Below are 22,300 nucleotides of genomic sequence, written 5' to 3' on the forward strand. Positions count from 1 at the left end.
GCAGAGTAATCCCTGAGACTGAGGAGAATGATAAACAGGACGCCGTGGCTCAGTCGCCACCCCCACCCTCCCAATCTTCAGATCCAGGGGCTAAACATGCACACACACACACACTGCTGGGACAGAGCTGACGGATGCTTTTCCACTCAACATAAAGTCACTTTGAAGGCTGAAAAAGCTCATGGTTATTGTAACTGCATCCCCACTGAGTTGGTCTGAGTCCTCTCTCTGCTCCCTCTTGCCTGGTATCTGTAAGTACAGCAGCGGTGGTCCGATTGGAAAACCAACTAATCTGGACACATACTGAGGGTTGAGGGCTTAACATGCAGGCTGATACAGAAGTGTTAACCAGGTCAGTATTGCAAAATATCATTTGGTCTCAGTTACTTGTGTGTCTAACAAACGTATACTGAAGAACAATATAAACTCAACATGTAAAGTGTTGGTCCCATGTTTCATGAGCTGAAAAAAAACATCCCAGAAATTTTCCATACACACAACAATCTTATTCATCTCAAATTTTGCGCACAAATTTCACTTTTGCCAAGATAATCCATCCACCTGACAGGTGTGGCATATCAAGAATCTGATTAAACAGCACGCTCATTACACAGGTGCACCTTGTTCTGGGGATATTAAAATGTCACTAAAATGTGCAGTTATGTCACAACACAATGCCACAGATGTCTCAAGTCTTGAGGGAGAATGTAATTGGCCTGCTGACTGCGGGAATGTCCAACAGAGCTGTTGCCAGAGAATGTCATGTTAATTTCTCTACCAAAAGCCGCCTCCAACGTCGTTTTAGAGAATTTAGCAGTACGTCCACCGGCCTTACAACCGCAGACCACGTGTAACCATGCCAGCCCAGGACCTCCACATCAGGCTTCTTCACCTGCGGGATCATTGGAGACCAGCCACCCGGAGAGCTGATGAAACTGTGGGTTTGCACAACCAAAGAATTTCTGCACAAACTGTCAGAAACCGTCTCAGGGAAGCTAATCTGTGTGCTCGTCATCCTCACCAGAGTCTTGACCTGACTGCAGCTCGACATCGTAACCGACTTCAGTAGGCAAATGCTCACCTCCGATGGCCACTGGCACATTGGAGAAGTGTGCACTTCACGGACAAATCAACTGTATAGGACAGATGGCAGAAAGCGTGTATGGTGTTGTGTGGGTGAGCGGTTTCCTGATGTCAACGTTGTGAACAGAGTGGCCCATGGTGGCGGTGGGGTTATGGTATAGGCAGGCATAAACTACAGACAACAAACACAAATGCATTTTATCTATGGCAATTTGAATGCACAGAGATACCGTGATGAGATTCTGAGGATAATTGTCGTGCCATTCATCCGCCGGCATCACCTCATGTTTCAGGATTATATTGCACTGCCCCACGTCGCAAGGATCTGTCCACAATTTCTGGAAGCTGAAAATGTCCCAGTTCTTCCAGACATGTCACCCATTGAGCATGTTTGTGATACTCTGGATCGACGTGTACAACAGCTTGTTCCAGTTCCCGCCAATATCCAGCAACTTCGCACAGCCATTGAAAAGGAGTGGAAAAACATTCCACAGGCCACAATCAACAGCCTGATCAACTATGCGAAGGAGATGCATGTCGCGCTGCATGAGGCAAATGGTGGTCACACCAGATACTGACTGGTTTTCTGATCCTTGTTTTTAAGGTATCTGTGACCAACAGATGCATATCTGTATTCCCAGTCATGTGAAATCCATAGATTAGAGCCTAATGAATTTATTTAAATTGACTTGTTTCCTTATATGAACTGTAACTCAGTAAAATCTTTGAAAATGTTGAATGTTGCTTTTATATTTTGTTCAGTGTAACTATGAGTAAATACTGGTTTGCTCATAGAATACCAATGCATTAATCTCCTTTACTTACTGTATAGCCTACATTTTATGTACACAAATGTCACTCAGAGATGACAGTCATCCCTTATTGTGACCCCCCTCATCCATCTGGTGTGAGTTAACTTGACTGTTGACTTTCTCTGTGATCCAGTGAGACGGCTTTATCTGCCCATGGCTGTTTGTGAACATCACAGGCCTCCATTACCACTAATGGAAAAAGTGCATCAAGGGAGCAGGCTACTCCTTCCTTACTATTGTGAATCCCTGGGGAAACAAATCCCTCTCTCGTACCAGTACTAGTACCAGTCAAAAGTTTGGACACACCTACTCATTCAATGGTTTTTCTTTATTTTTACCATTTCCCACTCTTTGCCTTGATGACAGCTTTGCACACTCTTGGCATTCTCACAACCAGCTTCACTTTGAATGCTTTTCCAACAGTATTGAAGGAGTTCCCACATATGCTGAGTACTTGTTGGCTGCTTTTCCTACACTCTGCGGTCCAACTCATCCCAAACCATCTCAACTGGATTGAGGTCAGCTGATTGTCATGGCCAGGTCATCTGATGCAGCAATCCATGACTCTTCTTCTTGGTCAAATAGCTCTTACACAGCCAGGAGGTCATTGTCCTGTTGAAAAACAAATGATAGTGGGACTAAGCGCAAACCAGATGGGATGGCGTATCGCTGCAGAACACTGTGGTAGCCATGCTGGTTAAATGTGCCTTGAAGTCTAAATAAATCAGACGGTGTCACCAGCAAAGCACCACCACACCTCCTCCTCCACGCTTCCCGGTGGGAACCACACATGCAGAGATCATCCGTTCACCTACTCTGCGTCTCACAAAGACACGGCTGCGTCTCACAAAGATACGGCGGTTGGAACCAAAAATCTCCAATTTGTACTCTGATTTCCACTGGTCTAATCTCCACTGCTTGTGTTTCTTGGCCCAAGCAAGTCTCTTCTTCTCATTGGTGTCCTTTAGTAGTGGTTTCTTTGCAGCAATTTGACCATGAAGGCCTGATTCACACAGTCTCCTCTGAACAGTTGATGTTGAGATGTGTCTGTTACTTGAACTCTGTGACGCATTTATCTGGGCTGCAATTTCTGAGGCTGGTAACTCTAATGAACTTATCCTCTGCAGCAGAGGTAACTCTGGGTCTTCCTTTCCTGTGGCGGTCCTCACGAGAGCCAGTTGCATCATAGCGCTTGATGGTTTTTGTGACTGCACTTGAAGAAACTTTCAAAGTTCTTGACATTTTCCGGATTGACTGACCTTCATGTCTTAAAGTTATGATGGACTGTTGTTTCTCTTTGCTTTATGAGCTGTTCTTGCCATATAATGGACTTGGTCTTTTACCAAATAGGGCTATCTTCTGTATACCACCCCTACCTTGTCACAACACAACTGATTGGCCCAAAAGCATTAAGGAAAGACATTTCACAAATTAACAAGGCACACCTGTTAATTGAAATCCATTCCAGGTGACTACCTCATGAAGCTGGTTGAGGAGAATCCAAGAGTGTGCAAATCTGTCATCAAGGCAAAGGGTGGCTACTCAAATATAAAATATATTTTAATTTGTTTAACACTTTTTTGGTTACTACATGATTCCATATGTGTTATTTCATAGTTTTTATGTCTTCAGAATAGTACAAAATTAAGAAAAACCCTGGAATGAGTAGGTGCTTCCAAACTTTTGACTGGAACTGTATATATAACCCAAGATTAGCTACTAGTCAGCAAGCCAGTCTGAACATGCTTCTTTATGCAGCATGTCATTAATTCTTTCATTTTCTTTCCTCCATTTTGTGATGTGGAGAGATGAGAGGGCCCATAGCAACAGGGGAGAGAAAGGGTGAGAGAGAGAGAGGAGAGATGGCGAGAGAAAATGGGCTGCCATGGGTGTCTGTTAATTGAATGTGATTGCTCATTTTGTTTCAGCATTCTTCAGGCTCTTGATGAAACCAGCCACTCTCTTCCTGCACTCTGCAGCACTGTGCTGTTGTATGTTATGTTCAGTGATCCGATGTTAGTCTGCCACCTATTATAACTATTTTCTTAGCACAGGACTTCCAGTCCAGTGGAAACCAAGGTCCCCAGAGCTAAATTCAGGCCCTGTCTGAGTCTCATCACAATTGTCATAAGAAACCAACAGAAACCAAACTCTTTTGGCCACAAACTAGGCTACTCGGACCCGTGTGAAATTCACCACCATGTTGGTTTGTTTGAGACCGACTACTAAGCTACTCACTCACTGGGTATTGATTAGTAGGCCTACCAGTCAATGTTTCCATTGAATATGGTGGTCAGCTACAAAGCATGGTAAAGGGAAGTAGGGGGGTACGACGCCCCTGAAAGCAATAGCAGGCAGTTTCCAATGACTACTACTTCAATTAATTCAGACTTTTACTCTACTCCATTGACTTCAAAGCAAACAAAAATAATCCGCTTTTTTACCCAGTTTGGGTTAACATATGCTCTGAGATTACGTTCAACCCCTCAAAATTTATGGAAAAACACTTTCTTATATCTAGGGAAAAAACGAATGCTGCTTGGCGGGTTCACTAAGCTCAGAGAGGATATCGTTTCCAGTTCCAGACACTACTGTGAACTGCAGATTTACAAATCAGATATCATAACCAATGCCCTAGAGGGAGATTTCTGCTGCTGCCTTCAAAATATTGCCCTCTCTCGCATTAGGCTAAGTGCTTAGACAATAATGGCCAATGAGATTTCCAAATGCATCAACATCAAATTCCATTTAATCATTCACCATGCCCAGTCGCTCGCCCTCCCCTCTTATGCCCCCCTTGAAACGCAATTTATTACTGAGGAAAAAGGACAGGTTTAACGAAAACCGCGATTGAGTGTGTAAGCAGTTAGCAGAGTCTTCTTTCCCCAGTCATTGCTTGTAGCTGGTGACTGATACACGTTGCAGAAATTAAGGCGGGTCAAGACCTTTGTTTCATTGCAAAGGGAAACAATATTGCTACAATGCTACGTTTGACTACTAAAGGATTATGAACAAATGTAGCTGGGCATCTCAGTGAATAAGCTTGTTTAAAACCCATGGGCCAAATTAATGAATCACTAGACTAACCCCTAACATTATATGAGATCCAACAATTAAAAGGATCAAGTGAGCTAAGTAAGCGCTTCAGAAGATCTTAAGCAAGGTTAAGTCAATACAAACAGGAGGGGACCCTTACAAGGAACTACACCATAGCTCTAATAAATCCATCCTCTCTTCTTCCTGGAATTCAGTGGTTTGTAATGCAATAACGGCAGTCTTTCCCCTAGGATTGTTTGAAGCAGCGGTGGGTTGATGGCTTTGGTCTTCCTGGGGCATACATTTATACATCTATTAATAGGGTTGGCTACACTTCCAGGATTACAGCTAGCTACACCCGCAATAAAATATCTGCTAAAATATGTGTATGGTACCAATACAATTTGATTTGATTTAGCTAGCTAGTTACCTTGGCGGTTTCTCGGAGGATCGGATGTTGTAACTTGTCACTGATCTTAAAAGCACGTCTCAGCAGAATTTAAAAAATCTCTCTATATATGTATATATTTGTTGTTTTGTCTATTTTTTTCAGTGGCGACTGATTTAACAGTGGCGGTGTGCCGCTGCTAAATAAATATAGGGGAAACACTGAACAATAACCAAAACCCCAATGATGGTCTGTCATAAAGGTCATGCCAGTCTGTTGGGGGAGAGGACTTATCGTATTATCATAGAACTGAACTCCCAAGAACTGTCAGCTAGTAGTGAAAAGGCAGCAGGAATAAATCCCACATTTTGTTAGCAGCGGTCACAAAAAGTTCAAGTGAATTCCAACCAAATAGCAAAACATACAGTACTTGGGGTTGCCTATGATCAAGAGAGAAATGGAAGGCACGCCCACACACACTACTACAACGTCATGCTCACACACTCAAATAGTAACAACAACCCAAAACAGAGATGAGGGAGAACTGATAAAAAGTAACCTACCAGTGCGTTCAATGTAGTCCACACACTTCTCAATGAACAAGGGGATTGGCCGGTCCGGGGTGACCAGGTTCTGCAGGGGAACACCAAAGTAGTTGCTGTCCCAGTTCCTCCGTGTGGGTGGGTACAAAGGCTTTGGGGGCTTGGATTTTGGCTGTGAATAACACAAAAACACAAAGTGAAAGAAGACATTACAGCATTGTTTTCAAGAGAGAGAAAAAAGTAAATCCTTTGAATTTCAATTCTTCAAGAGTTGTCATCCTCCACAAGTGTAAAACACCTTGCAAGAAATAATATTTTGTTCTTTGTTTAATGTTCTGTTGCCTGATTATCAAAGGAAGCAAAATGTTCAAACAATGAGAGTATTCTTCATGGCAGTAGTGCTACTGTACTGTCACCGATTCATGATTGTAATATATGAAGTTTGGCTTTTAGCCAAAACATTTTTGTATGATAGATTGCCCTGTTATATGCAGACAAAATAATTTACAAAATTAAGAATGAAGCAAGCTCTTTGAAACGTAATTGTGATGGTTTACCTACTGTATTTCTGTGAAAATATAAAGTTTGGGAGAATATAGTCTAACAGGCCAATCTCTCCCTTATGTCCCAAATGTCACCCTATTCCCTATATATTGCGCAACTTTTGGCCAGAGTCCATAGGGCTCTGGTCAAAGTAGTGCACTAAATTGGGAATAGGGTGCCATTTTGAACATAATCGCTGTCCACTGATTCATGCCTCAGTACACTTCCTCCAAGCCCTGGGAACCCTGCCTGCCTCCAAATGCCTTTAACACCTGGCCAACTGTAGCCAGACCAGACTACAATACAGTGGGATGCCCAGATATTCTTCAACTGCATACATCTCCTCTCACTCCTCAACTATGACAACAGAAGGGGCTATCCGCAATATGGCAGTCATATTTAACCGTGATTATCTTGTCACTGCTTGTGTTGTAGCTTGTCTTAACTGCTGAGGAATGGGAGTGCATGTTTGGCCAGGAATATGTGATGTTGCAATATTGAACAGAAATTGCAAGTCACGTTTGCTCTCAGTGTGATAGATAAAACATCGACTTGCTTCACTGCATGAGTGCAGACGATTCTGAATCTCTTTCATAGTAATCATGTGTAGTGCTTGAGATCACTGGACTGTATGACCAGCTGGTAGACAATGTACAATTACATATAGCATGTACAATAGCTTTGATTTCTCTTTACAGTAAGTATTAGGCCTATCTAAAACAACATTAAAAAAAATGATATAAGAAACGATTACACAGAACATGAAGATTCAGAACACTTACCTTTTTAGGTTCCTTTGTCTTTGGCGTTTTCTTCTTTTTCTTCTTCATGTCATCCTGCTCTGGATCCGAGGTGATGGCAGGGTTGTCTATCCCTCCCTTCCAGGGGTCAGCAGGGGAGAGCAGGGGGTCCTCCTCACTGCCCCGATGGGCTCTGCCCTTCTTCTTCTTCTGCATGGCCGGCCCAGACTCATCGTCGCTGACGTCGGAGTGGACACGTCTGTGGTACATCTTGGTTTTGCTGAAGAGTATTTTTGAGCGGTGCTTATACTTGGAGGGCCTCCTGCTGGCCTGTGCCTTGCGGTCGAAGCCGTTCTCCTCATCCCCGTGCAAGACGTGAAGCCCTCCAAACGAGTTGCGCATTTTGACAATCCTGCTCTGGGTGTCCTCCGGGACAGCGTAGATGTCGTCGCTGAAGCCTTTTGATTTCAGGAGAGTGTCTATGGGGTCTGCGTAATTGTCGGACGCCTCAACGTCTTCACCGTGGGCCATGGGGCCGCGTTGTCGTCTGTTGCTCCTCATCCCAGCCTCGATGGTCTTCAAGAGATTGGGGTCCAGCTTCTTGACGTTGGACTTGGGTAGTATAGGCTTGGGCCTAACCGGGGGAGGCACTCTGTGGTTGCGCTCGTGGTCACTTAGAGGTGTGCTATGGACAGGGTACTCGTTTCCCTCCAGATCGATCCTGTACTTAGCACGTTCGCTAGGCGTTGGAAGAAGCTGCACGTCATCCCCGATGGGGCTGTAAGGTGGAGGAGCCTCGGTGTCATCCTCTGAGTCAGGGTAGTAATTGTAAGCAGGGGAATGACTGTGGGGAGACTGGGGGAAGACATCTTCGCTCGCACCCATGCAGTCTCGAGAGCTGTCGTACATGAAGGCGCTCTCGATACTGCTCTTCTTCTCTAGCACCTCGTTGAAGAACGGTGTGAAGACTTCCGTCTGCCGATGGTACTGAGACAGAGAGTATAGAGCTGTGAATTTGGCGGTTATCTCCGTAGCGATGTGCTCCCCTTCAGTCATGAGCTCTTTGATTTCGTCGTTCTCAAAGAAGTCGGCTTGACTGTCTGTGATGGCCACCATTTGAACAGGGATGACGTCTTGGACCTCTGCCAGGAAAGCTCTGAGCATCGCCATGGAGGACTTGCGTTTAGCCGAGTAGACCAGGATGTATCCGTGGACAAGCTCGTCCTTCCTGATTCCGATGGAGGAGTGGTAGGAGAGGACTGTGACCTGTATTCTTCTGCGACTGTCGCCGATGATTTTGTTGAGGATCAGAGTGTTACTTTGGCCAGGTTGCCCTGCGCTGCAGGAATGTGAATCCAGGAAAGGTGAAAGGATGAGGTCCACGCTGAATGGATCCCCACACACGGCACACATAACGATCCTCAAGTCGGTCTCTGACATGTCTTTGATGGAAGGCAGAGGGCTCATCACATCAAAGTTGTGCTTTAGTCCTTCTAATACTCCTCTGAGAGCCTGTTTAATTTGTAACTCATTAAACTTCCGCGGAAAAGTATCAGAGGGTATGTCTACAAAGGTGCACTGTAGCTTATTTGCAAGCTGTTGGCCCTGATGCCTCAAGATAGGCATATTTTTGCAAACACTGTCTCTCTGGTTTGCTAGGATTAGAATGAATGGCAATGGCTGAGCGTATCTCTCCCTCCTGTTCTGTGCAATCTCTCCCCTGATTCGCCCTATGCAGTCGCCAATACAATTTAGCGACTCTATGGAGCTGAAGACACAGAAGATTCCATGAGGTTTGAAGGTCGACGCCCATGTATGGCTAAAGAGCAACGTTGAGTTGACATCAACAGGCAGAAGCTCCAGTTCATAGATTTTCCCATCCAGGGTGTACTCATCATCAGTGGACTGAGCTCGGATTTCATTTGCGAGTTCTTGTGCGAGACCCTCCCTTCCCAAGAGACACAGATTAACTTTATCAATGTTGGCACTGTTATAGTAGAGATTAGAGCGACTGTGGTCCAGCTGAACTAGCCTGTTAGCCAGTACCTGCTCGACATTCATGTCAACGCAGCTCTGTCCACTCAGACACGTCTCCTTTGTGGGGTGGTAGACGAACCCGATGTGCTTGAGGAGAAGCGACTCCCTGTCCGGGGCCAGTTTCTGCAGGGCTCTGTATCTGGGCTCCTCGTTGAGCACAGTGTGGATCTCGCTCATTTTGTCACAGCTTGGGGTGGCGTTTAAATCAAGGTCATAAAACAGCTCGGCGTGTTCAAAAAGCATTTCCTGAAATTCCTCTTTGGCCCTTTCAACTATTTCCTGCTGATGCTGGCTGTAAACATCCCTGCGATCAGATTCACTGATATACTTGTAGGCCTCGTCCTCCATGACAAAACACATGACCTCTTCCCAGGGTTGTCCAGGGCTGATGAAATGGACTCGATCCAACGTCTTCTTGAATCTATCCTTCATTTCTAACCGTCTTTTCTCTGAGAACAGATGTTGGACATGGTTCTGATAAATCTTTTCCCCTTCCGACGTTTTGAGGAGATCAAAGGGCACTCTTCTGTCATTGACTTTGTCAATTTGGTCCGTCTCATCCCACGGGGTGTGCTCCAGCAACACAAACCAGAATTGAAACTCGGCCCTGCTCTTCAAGATGCTTTGAGCCTCTGACCAGCTCAGGTTCTCAAGTTCTTCCAAGTTGTTGAGCAAGTTATTGAGAATTTTTGGCAGGCTCAAGAAGTATTCTTCCCTCCTTTTCCTGATATGTTCCTGCTTCAGCTGTTCTATGTGCTTGTTGAGGGTGTTTCTAGCTTTTCGGGTGCCTTCCAGGTTGATGTATTCCTCATAGTCAGGGTGGTTTTTCAACGTGTTACTCACCATTTTCCAACTTGTGTGATAATCTCTGACGGTTTGTACAATCCGCTTTTCAAACTTGTCGGACACTGTGGCTACTAACTGTCTATGAACTTTGTAGGCCTCCAAATAAGGAATGGTTTTGGGTTTGCCTCGTGTTTTGTCCATCTGCTGGGTTAACGCATTAAAACACAGGTCTACATTGATGCTAGATCGAGCCGACGTTTCTACCACCAGGAGGTTCTTTTTGCTTGCAGCGAATGCCTGAAGGTCCCTTAGATACTGCTCCACGCACTCGTCACATTTTGTTGCAGCAATGACGATAGGCTTTTTCGATTTGACCATTTGAGAATAAAGGCTGTTGACAAATTTCATCTGATCTTCAAATTTCCTATTGCAGCCTTTGCTCACGTCTATACACAATATAAAACCGTCAACATTCAGTTTCCCATCGGCCATTTGCTTCTGATCAAAATCCTGCTCCAGGCCAAGCTGGTCGGTGCAAATGTACATCAGCTTTTCAGCAGACTGTATCTTGGAGGCTGCAGCCCTTTTAGTATAGGGCTGCAGGTTTGTGCTGCGATGGGGCAAGAAAGTCTGATCATCAATGAACTCTGTTTGTTCAATGATTTGAATTTTGCACTCGAGCCCGTCATCACTTCGGTGTGGCACTTCACCCCAGTAGAGGAAATGATCATTGTTCACCACGCGACCTCCAAAGTCAATTGTGCTCAACACAGAAGTGTGCTCAGTGTAGTAGCTGTCCGCGTTGGAGCGCACATATCTGTTGCATAGGCAGGACTTGCCCACGCCACAGTTGCCCTTCTCCTTCTCTGTCCCTGAGAGGCCAACAACACTGACAGCATATGTTAGGGGGCGTGCCTCCTTGTTCTTGGCCATTATATTCCCCCTGTCATTGCTTTGTCACTTTCAGGAAAGGTTTCTACCAGCACAGCTACCATTCCACTCCCATTGGTTAGATAGGGTAGTGTTGCACAATCATGGCTTCTTCCCTTTAGTGGTGAATCTCTCTTTCCTCCTAGATCTTCGTACTGCGATAGGGAAGCTGGTTCTCCCCTATTATCACCTCCCTGAAAAACAAAGTGTATTATTGAAAAACACACATAGGAACCCTAAAAACCTGATTTCATAGGCCTAATATGGTTTGCGTACGAAATGGCACCCTATTCCCTATAGTGCGCAACTTTTGCACTATGAAGGGAATAGGGTGCATTTGGTGTTATTGCAGTGAATCATTGTCAAGGTGCAAACGGTCCACAGGCCTAATGATCAAATCTGAACAGCAACAGTATGCTATTTCCTCTCTAGAGACTGTGTCACATAAGCCAAACCTACAGAAATGACTCTGTTAGTAGCAAATACAATTTTTGATAAAACCTGTACTGTCTGTCAGAGTTAAACAACAAATAAACCCCATGTTCAGTGTCAGTGACTCTTTTCATAGTGTATTTTTCCCCCACAGAATATTGGTAACTCCACAAAAAACGTATTTCTTCCACTTTGAGTTGAATAACCAGTGACCCACAAATAACTTAGAAATAAACTGAAATAAACTACTATTCATCATCATTCAATATGGATTACGTGTCAGTTTACTCCAAGCAATACTATTGTTGCAGGTTACTGTTGCACCTGCCATCTATTGAATATTTTGACAACAATACTGGCTATTATTTGTTCCACTGTGTACGGTCGTAAGAATCATGCAACACACCCCATCATGACATGTTACATAGCAAACAGACTAGTAAATCAGTCAAATTGACGTCCGACACAATAATATAGCTACAACGGCCCCACGCTTTTATTAGACAGGAATGTAGCTATTATTACATAGCTATTGCAGTTCTAGTTATTAGCGAGATATGTGAATATCAGTATCCAAGTGAGAAGGTAGCCAATAGCAAACCATCGCCACCTTCACTCTGTCGTTGACTTCCTTTCATTATGAGTTGTAGCTAGTACCTGGCTACATTTCATTCAAGGTCTGCTAACTACGTTCTGAACTGTGAGCCCTACTCAACCCCCGTCATTGATGATAATGACATACAACCAAGAATTTCATCGCCGGAGAGGCACACGTTAAACTCACTAGAAGCAATCCACTACCAGGAGATGTAGAGGTTATTTAAAAGTAGAACGCTGTTCTAGACAATTTGCGAGTAACCAACACATGAACGATCATCTTGCAACAATCATAGATAGGTTCATTAGCTTGACAGTAACGTTAGCTTGCAAGTTAATAATTGACCTAGCTGACGTGCTTAATCTGCGCAATATTGGTACAATTAAAATAACCCATGCAATAAAAGGCTCCGTCTGACTATGCCATTGTATTCAGAAACTATGACAATGACAACCCATCAATGATATTTGCATGAAAGAATGACTAGCCAGCTCGCGGGCCTTGCCCCGAAACCACGCAAAAAAATGCTCGCTTCCAGTCCTCTCTGACTGAGGTTAGCCTGCTAACGTTAGCTAGCAAGCTGTAGCTAACGCTGGCTAGCTAGCTAGCAAGATAGTGTTAGTCGAACAATACATTTCACTGAGCGCAAAATATAAACTACAAGGACCTTGCCGGAATATTTCGTTACCTCCCTTGATCGTGAATATAACCATTTGGAATTTACTTGACACAGATAATGCTATCCAGAGTGTAGCTAATGAAGAAACTCGATGCAGTCCATTCCAAATTACATTCCCCTACCTAACATGGTCGCTCCCAGCTCCCGAGACCACGAAAAAAAGATAGCATTCCAAGTGTATTATTTTACTCCAGCAAATTCGATTTCTCAACGGCTCGTGTCCTTTAAATCACAGGGAGCGTTCGGTGTATACTCTTTCTATTCAAAATGTGATTGTTTTCATATATTTAGTGTTATTGGTGTTAGCTGCGTGTAATCCGAGACATTGCTCCCTCCCCTCTCATCCCAGTCAGTAATGGCGACTGATACATAATGCTCTCACCATCGCTCTCAGTAACTTTTCCATTAGTGCTCAAAGCGGGGGCGCGACGCTCGTGCATGGTTGCTATGTAATTGTGTAAATTAAGAATTTCAATGTATTAACTATAGTCTGAATGTTTGGTGTGCCTATTTGTGTGATACTGATAACATACCGAGGACTGGGGATCATCACCAGGAGACGGCACATTGTCAACAAGAATAAACATATTCATTCATTGAGACTGTAGCATTTATACGGTATATTTTTCAATGGTGCATCAGCCTGGCCTGTCTGATTTTCTTACTTGAAAATACAGTAGACTTTTTAAGGCTACGGACACATATTGGCGGTTATGTTGTAACGTGGAGCCAAACCATGTTATTACATGGTTATAACATGTTCATTATTGGGATATGTACACACGAAATAGTCAATCTGTAGAATTTCATTAACATTCCATGTGAATTACAATAATATTCCATGAGGGTTTTATATGACAGACATTTTCTTTCAAGGATAGTGCGCAGCTCTCTGGAGCAATGCAATGCGAGGTTTTTAATACTAGATAGTATGCTGCTCACCCTAAGGCCTTTACTTTCAATGCTCCGCTAGTGGATTTTAAGCAGATTTGCCAAACCTTGTTTGCTAAGCTCTTGCTTTTATCTTGACTTAGAGGGGAGGGGGAATCCACTACAGCTTGTCTCTCACTCACCAATAGCCTATATTTCTATACACTGTTCTATACACATTAGTGTCATTGCTACTTGTGTGTCTGCGGTTGATGATTCTTTTGTCATCGAAGTGGAAATTCATTGTAGAATTCATTTCAAACTGATGTATTTGGTTCTTTCCAGAAGGATTGACGGCTAGTAGATAGAATATCCATATGCAATCATGGTATGTGATGGTCAACTTGCGTGTTGTAATGTACATGTAAAATGCTAAAATGTGCTAGGAAGTTTATGAGAGGACTGATCATCGTATCAAAGAAAATGTGTCACTCACAACTGACACAAAGTTATCAACCCTTTAAGATAAGCCTTTTCTACATTGAGTTGGAAATCCAAACATTGCTGTGCTGTTTTGTTGTCAGTCATAATGCAATATCTCTAACAGTGAAGCTAGGAGTCCAAGCTCCATTGTCTGGGTCTGTTTTGGGTGTGGGCTCAGGCTCAGCTGTCCCTCTGCAATTGTAGTGACACAAAACACCAGGGACGAGCAGGAAGGCTGAGGAAGCTTTGTCCAATTGTTTATGTCGCTTCAGTGTTCATATTTTCATGTTATCCTTCAAACTACACTGAAACAGAGCGTAAATATTCTAGGGAAGGTGCGCATTCTCTTCCAACCAACGCTGAATGGTGGAGAACAAGTGGGAGTTGTTTCACACAGGATCCTAGTGTTCTGGATTGGCACCTTTCCATCTGTCAATATGAAGAACAAGGCATTGGAATCAGTGCCTGTTCATTACAAACTTAAAACACTCAGAGCTCTCTCTCTCTATATCTCTCTCTCACAATCTCGCTCGCTCAGAGCATTGCAGCTTACATGTCAAAGGTCAATCAACATAACTTTAACCCCGTGTCATTGTTGGCACAAGTTTTGTAGTAAAAATAGGAGGAGAGAATATATTTCTAAAGAAGGATGACGCTTTTACTTTAAGTACAGACTTGATCCTGGAGTCATTATGCCTGCTGTTTTGTTTCTAATTGAAGAGGTCATGGGGAAATAGTAAAATCGGATTTTACTCTTTTCAAAACAAAACCACGATTCTTTATTTATTTAATTTATTTGTATTTATTTAACCTTTATTTAACCAGGTAGGCTAGTTGAGAACAAGTTCTCAAAAACAACTGCGACCTGGCCAAGATAAAGCAAAGCAGTGCGACACAAACAACAACACAGAGTTACACATGGAATAAACAAACATGCAGTCAATAATGCAATAGAAAAAGTCTATATACAGTGTGTGCAAATGAGGTAGGATAAGGGAGGTAAGGCAATAAATAGGCCATAGTGGCGAAATAATTACAATATAGCAAATAAACACTGGAGTGATAGATGTGCAGAAGATGAGTGTGCAAGTAGAGATACTGGGGTACAAAGGAGCAAAATAAATAACAGTATGGGGGATGGGGTAGTTGGATGGGTTATTTACAGATGGGCTATGTACAGGTGCAGTGATCTGTGAGCACTTTATGCATCCAATGGATTACCAGAAACCTGATAGCAGAAACCTATTTGTAACCTGACGCTCTCTGAATAACACTGAATACCATTGTTTTATAAGCCAATAGTTAAATTCAAATCAGTTCCAAGAGCAGACAATGTGTGAGGTTCCCATGTCATGCAAGTGTGAAGATCATGCTGTATCAACCTGGAAATAGACATGATGCAGCAGACAGTAGTGTCTGTTCTCATCTAATGTAAGTGTTGTTTGTGAATCTCAACCATTGGTCCTTACACCCTCCTTAGTAATAGCATTCTCTTTCAGCCCTGCACAATCAATATAGTGCCAGTTGGGATGCAAACATAGCCCTTATGATCAATAAATGTCACAAGGTGTTGGAAAAATCTATTGCTAAAAGCTTCCTTATGAAAAGACAAACTCGGAACTGAGCGGTTGTACAGATCCGATTGACATTATAGCAGAGCGCAAATACTGAGGGTATGGGTGGATGATGTGTATAAAGTTAAAGCTCGTTGCTAGTGTTTGTTACCGTTGCATCAGGTGCTGTCGAGCCCCTACTTGCTTCACTGTTGTCTCTTTGATCACATCGCATCCTCTAGAGCGATATGCAAAATGTCTCTGCTCTTGCCAGAGAGGGACTGCAGGTATACAACTGTACCGCTTTAATAAAGTAAAGTCTCAGCTCACCTTTTACTCATATTGGTACCTCTTACAAAAAATTGACTTAAGGTCTACATAACACATTCATAACCCTTCATACCACAATTATAAGAAATACATCATGTCAACAACTGCAGATTGACATTTTTGTTGTTTTGTCTTTGTTATGAAACGCTCATGTCCTGCTTATGGATGTGGTATGTATGGGTTATACATGTTTGAAATCCTACAGTATACCCTTTAAATAAACTGTGACAAACTGCTTTTGGCCCTCTTCAAGCCAATGATGGTGGGTAGTGTTCGCTGTCTGATATCATAGGGGAAATAATTCATTCCTCTTTGATTGAAAACTAGTTGGTCACAGTGTGAGAGAGGTTTTCCATGCTCTATGGGGTGCCCTCCAGAAGGCATGAAACAGCTGGCTATGGGAGATACTAATGTTAAAAGGCCTTAATGACAGCCTCCCATGTTGAACTGGAAATGTATGCACTTGTCATTTGCTAGTATACACGTGCAATTTGCTTCTTACAGAAAAAAGTGCAAATGGCCAACAAAATAAATTATTCTGAGATAATATCAGTGAAGACAGCCTGTCAGCTAAATTATTTCTCAACACGACACCATGCAGATTTATTACACAGTTCATTCCCACAAGCCTCAATGGCACTGCAATCACTGTAAAGGCATGGAAAAATGGTAGTGGGTGGTGAATAAGCTTGGGTGTATTGATGTGTTTGTTTATTAAGCCTAATCTTCTCTGTGATATCATGGCCTGCATCCCAAATTACACCCTATTCACTATACATGTATAGTGAACCATTGGGCCCTGGTCAAAAGTAGATGGACCCTGGTCAAAAGTAGTGCACTATACACTGAGTATACAAACATTAAGAACACTTACTCTTTCCATGACATAGACTGACCAGGTGAATCCAGGTGAAAGATATGATCCCTTATTGATGTCAGTTGTTAAATCCACTTCAATCAGTGTAGATGAAGGGGAGGAGACAGGTTAAACAATTATTTTTAAGCCTTGAAACAATTGAGACATGGATTGTGTATGTGTGCCATTCAGAAAGTGAATGGGCAAGACAAAAGACTTAAGTGCCTTTGAACAAGTGTAACGCTCGTCGTGGGTGGAAGAAGAGGAGGACCAATGCGCAGCGTGGTAAGTGTCCATAATGTTTTAATAAGAAACTGAACACTGAACAAAAACAATAAAACGACAAAACGAACAGTCCTGTACGGTGAAACAGCAAACAGAAAATAATCACCCACAAAACACAATGAAAACCAGGCTACCTAAATATGGCTCCCAATCAGAGACAACGACTGACACCTGCCTCTGATTGGGAACCATACTAGGCCTGTCACGCCCTAGGCCTTAGTTATCTTTGTTTTCTTTATTATTTTAGTTAGGTCAGGGTGTGACATGGGGGATGTATGTGTTTTGTAATGTCTAGGTTTTTTTATATGTTTATGGGGCAGTGTCTAGTCTAGGTGTATGTATGTCTATGGTTGCCTAGATTGGTTCTCAATTAGAGACAGCAGTCTATCGTTGTCTCTGATTAGGAACCATATTTAGGCAGCCATATTCATTAGGTATTTCGTGGGTTATTGTCTATGTCTATGTGTAGTGTTTAGTGTCAGCACTATTTTGGATTATAGCGTCACGTTCGTTCGTTGTTTTGTAGTTTGTAAAGTGTTCTTCGTTTCGTGTCATTAAACGAGGAAAATGTATTCACTTCACGCTGCGCCTTGGTCCTCCTCTCTTCCACCATATAACGATCGTGACAAGGCCAAACACATAGAAATATAACCATAGAACAAAACATAGAAAAACAACATAGAATGCCCACCCCAACTCACGCCCTGACCAAACTAAAATAAAGACATAACAAAGGAACTAAGGTCAGAACGTGACAACAAGGTATGGTAGTAGGTAGGTTTGTGTCAAGAACTGCAACGCTTCTGGATTTTCCCCGCTCAACAGTTTCCCATGTGTATCAAGAATGCTCCACCACCTAAAAGGGCCAGCATCCCTGTGGAACGCCTTCGAATTGTGGAGCGCCGACAAATTGAGTCTGTTCTGAGGGCAGGGGGTGTAACTCAATATTAGAAAGGTGTTCCTAATGTTTGGTATACTCAGTGTATAAGGGATAGGGTGTCAATTGGGACACAGCCATGGTTAGTCACCAGCAGTGCTACTACCAACGGTATCTCCCATTCCAACAACAGGTCTGCTATGCTGACTCATCACCCTGTGGAGGAAACTCACAACATCCAAATGGTTCTGTCATTTTCAGTAACAGGTCTTAGTCTGCATCATAAAATGTAAGCTTTATATAATCTTGTGAACTTGCTCCTGCAATATGGATTCATTGCTGCTTTGTATGTTTGAAACAGATTACAAAATAGTAAGGTAAATGCAAAGTACCTCAATGAAAACAACTCACAACAACCCTTTGATGTTAAGTTGGCTTAATTATATGGCAAGGAGGAAGAAGAACTAAGGGCTGAAGCTTCTACCAGCTTCAAGTCTGTCTGTGAGGGTTGGTGTTCAATTCACGACAATGGCGTCTTCATGCAGGTATGCAGGTCAGGCGAGACTTCACTTAAGCAATAAGTCCCCATGGTGTGTGGTATATGTCCAATATACCACGGCTAAGGGCTGTGGTACGCAACGACGCAACGCTGAGCCATACACCCCAAGTTTTTTCCTGTGCGTGGCCAACAAAAAAATATATAATTTGATTTGATTTAGTGTTCAACCGAGGAAATAGTCTCACAATGGAAACAAAGCTTGATTAATCGCTCTAGCTTTGTGTTGGGGTGATACTGGTTTTGGTCAATCTTTGTCATTTTTTGTCGACATTTACAAAAAAAGGTTCCAAATAGGGTTCTTCGGCTGTACCTACAGGAAAACCCTTTTTGGTTCCTGGAACCTAAAAGGGTTATTCAATGGGTTTTCCTATGGGGACAGCCAAAGAACCCTTTAAGACTCTAGAGAGCACCTTTTTTTCTAAGAGTGTATAAGCATCATCTCCGTAAGTTTCAAAATAGTCAACAGGCTATATCTTTATGGGACTGATGGGGAAATGGAGGTGATTCATCTATTACTGTTTTCCTCTCTTGGGACATCCAGTAAAGTACACACAGTACAGTAGTTTTTTAGCTGAAACACAAAATAGGCTTTATACAAGGGAGAATAACCACCACCATCATATTTGTCTTAATAATCACAATGTCCAGTCATCTGTCTCAAGAATAGGGCATAAAACATCCCAAAACACATCATACTGTATGGGCTGCCTGCTTGCTATCACTAGTGAAACAGTTAAGTGAATCCAGACCATATTTTTTATGAAATCCTTCATGAAATAATTTAATCTATTGAGTCAATATCGTCTATCAGCAGACCTTGATCTGGTTGAGCCTTTCAATGCCCTACTAGCCAAACAGTCCTCCTCATTCAGACTGGGAGAATTCAGCAATGCAATGCTGTGACAGAACAGTGACTATAACACAGTTTCTTTTCCAGAGGAGTACCAGCTGATCTCTCTCACTGAATAATCAACAGACTGTGTGGGTAAAAGATTCATTTGAAGATAGAGATTTAATTTACAACAAGTGTGTGCTTTGTCTCTTTCTATGGACTTGAATGGTTGTCAAACAAACACTCAAATAAAAATATCCTTGAATAGATGTACTGTACAGTGTTTAGTCAACACTAAGTTTTGGGCAAAATAAAGGTGTATTGGATTTTTCTTTTATCAGGTCGCAGCAAGTCCTGTTACAGAAGCAGATGTCCTCGAGAGCTGATGGTGCAGTTGCTACCTATTACTATAGCAACCTAAGTTGTATTTTTAATTTAACCCTGAGGTGATGCAACGTCAGTGAGCCCCTCCATTCTCTCCGTCCCAACCACTGGCCCATGCCTCAGACACACACATCCTTCAGCAGCAGACACAGAGAGGGAGATAAAGAGATTGAAGTGCCCAGCCCAAGTCTCAATCAGGCTGAATTCCATTTCTATGGTCATGCCCGCCCATACATCAAAAGCCCATGGGCAGGCCCAAACCGAAGCTTTCTTCTGTTTGTCTCCTATCCTGACTGTCTGTGGGCACAGTACCGCTGCTTCATCTAAAATGTCCCCTTCTCTTCTCCACCATCATGAATTATTCACCTCCCCAACCCCCAAATCTCACTCTAAATCTCATCAGATCTAGTCTCCTGCCAATTGTGTTTGAGAGTCCCCCTGCGTCCTAGCCTGTGGCCCACTGGGCTCTTTGGTCCTTTGTTTACTCTGCAGCTGCAGAGGGACAGGTGAGCACTAATAAGCTTCAAACACGGCTTGACACTGAAATAAAGAACTCCAAACGGCTGAAACCAATCTCACTCAAAGGAGAGCAAAGATCGTGTATCCTGCTACCAAAGCAAGCAGTCCTATAGTTCCTCCCGGTTCATTTATTTGCATTTTCAATGTGTCAGTGGCACTGTTGTGTCCTCCTAGGCCTAGGATATCATCTGATTTACATGGATATTTTCCCCTGTTGTGCACAGATATCCAAGCACTAAAAGCAAGTCCTTATTCAGCTCTGTTCGCAGTGTTGAGACTGCAATGCTCCATCACACCCCGCGTTGGTTCTAGAGCTCTCAGCAGCAGCATGCAGAGAAACAGAACTGCAAGACAGATGACTGGAGTGTGTGGGGGTGCTGCTGCAGTCACCCTCCCCCCACCGCCCTCCACCCTCACCCCTACCTCCCCCACCCCTTCACTCCCATTCTGAGCCTATACATGCCCTCCCAGTGACGCAGCACAATTGGAACCAGCTGCTGCTGTTTACCCAGAGCCCCTCCACAGCTGCATTGGCATGGCAACGGAGCAACGCTAGGGCCAGCCAGGCAGGTCAGGGATCCCAAGGTCAAGGGAGATGGATAGGTGGGATAGGGGGGAGACCACCTAGAGCTGGAGTGTGAGAGACTTCATCCACCCCCACCATTAACACCAACTCCATCCTACCCTACGGCTACATATGGTCGTGCCGGTGTTAGCTAGTAGCTGCCTTACCTATCTGGGACGATGAGGACTGGAGATTGTTGTTGTTATTTCATGATATGAATCTGTCTGATAACAAGGTCACAGCATACAGGTCACAGCATACAGCAGTATCAGGGCTATGTATTTTGAATGACACGTTTAATGGCTGATTTTAGAAAGTGAAAGCCTTCAGTTGCAGAAAATCACAGATGTTTTTTTGATACTTTTTTTTGCTCTCTGAAAATCCATTCCTTTCTAATTTTGGAATGCAGGATGTGGCGTTCAAAACAATAGAGTTATATTTCATTTAGTTACTGACAGAAGCAAAGGGAACCGTTGGAAGGAGACCCAACTGAATTCATGGGTTTGCTGAATGGAAAAGACAAAATTACCAGCTTTTCAATCAGAGATTTTCAGCACTAAAGTTTAGCTCTCTCCCAAAAGAAACGTACTACTTAACATAACCTCAATCAATAAAACATGTCTGTCTCGTATATAATAGATGTGGGTGTTCTCACGTAGGATGATTTACAGCAATAAATGGATCCTGTCCTCATATACAGCATGAAGAAAGCTTCAATATTAGAGCACTTTAATGGAGTGCATAGCAAATGATAAAGTTATGAAATGTTCAAACTCTTTAGACACACATATTCATTTAATTTTCCTTCCATGTTATAAGGTTACAATTGAGGATCTGTGTTACTAACATTAATTCACAATCAATATACGTCCATAGGGCTCAGGTGGCACTGATACCAGACACCCCCTCTCTCTGTTTCCCCCTGAGCTTCAGGAAGTAGTTAATTCTGTAAGTACGGATATCTTAGTCAGTGACTTTATGGGCCTTTGTATCATGGTCCGTTTATTGCAGTAAAGGCCCTGGTCAAAAGCAGTGCACTAAAAAGAGAATAGGGTGCCATTTGGGACACTGGCTAAGACAGAGAAATCACCCACCTGGAGAGAGGGAGATACTGTAAATCAGCTGACCTATGTGTAACCATGCTGTTGTGTTTATATGGGAATACGTAGTGTCCCTCTGCCTAGAAAAACACCACATGCCTGGGCAAGAGCCACTGGCAGCTGCTCATAGGGAAGAATGCCAGTCACTAAGGAGTCACTCAGTACTGACTCACATGAAAGGATTTCTCCCACTCTTGCTTTCTCTTCCCTTCTCTCTCTCTCTGACACACACTCAAACACACACCCTCTCTCTTTCAGAGAAAGAGAACTGGAGGAAGAACTTGGCAAACGAGGCCATCCTCCACTTGTTATCTATCTGTAAAGCCCCCTGCCTGTCCTGTGTTTAAAAGCCATGCCACAGCAGTACTTACTGTACACGGGAGTCATCACTTTGGACCCGTTAGCTTTTTCCTCCACAACGCTGGCCTTTTCAGAAACAGAGCATCCCTGTGGTGTATGCATGTTGGGAGTGTGTAGCCTT

The 22,300-nt window shown here is 43.2% G+C and overlaps 1 protein-coding gene across 1 annotated transcript in view; it reads right to left on the bottom strand.

Annotated features, from left to right (window-relative positions):
* LOC139553311 (rho GTPase-activating protein 5-like) overlaps positions 1-12,974 on the bottom strand; it is a 38,765-nt gene extending 25,791 nt beyond the window's left edge. Inside the window, exons 1-3 of the mRNA XM_071365510.1 lie at positions 12,729-12,974; positions 7,187-11,091; positions 5,883-6,033 (exon numbers count right to left, since the gene is read on the bottom strand). Coding sequence (XP_071221611.1) covers positions 5,883-6,033; positions 7,187-10,900 — 3,865 coding nt within the window. The 5' untranslated portion in view covers positions 10,901-11,091; positions 12,729-12,974. The remainder of the gene's footprint in view (positions 1-5,882; positions 6,034-7,186; positions 11,092-12,728) is intronic.
* Between the last annotated feature and the right edge of the window lie 9,326 nt (positions 12,975-22,300).

The sequence above is a fragment of the Salvelinus alpinus genome, chromosome 25, assembly GCF_045679555.1.
Source record: "Salvelinus alpinus chromosome 25, SLU_Salpinus.1, whole genome shotgun sequence".
NCBI classification, from domain to species: domain Eukaryota; kingdom Metazoa; phylum Chordata; class Actinopteri; order Salmoniformes; family Salmonidae; genus Salvelinus; species Salvelinus alpinus.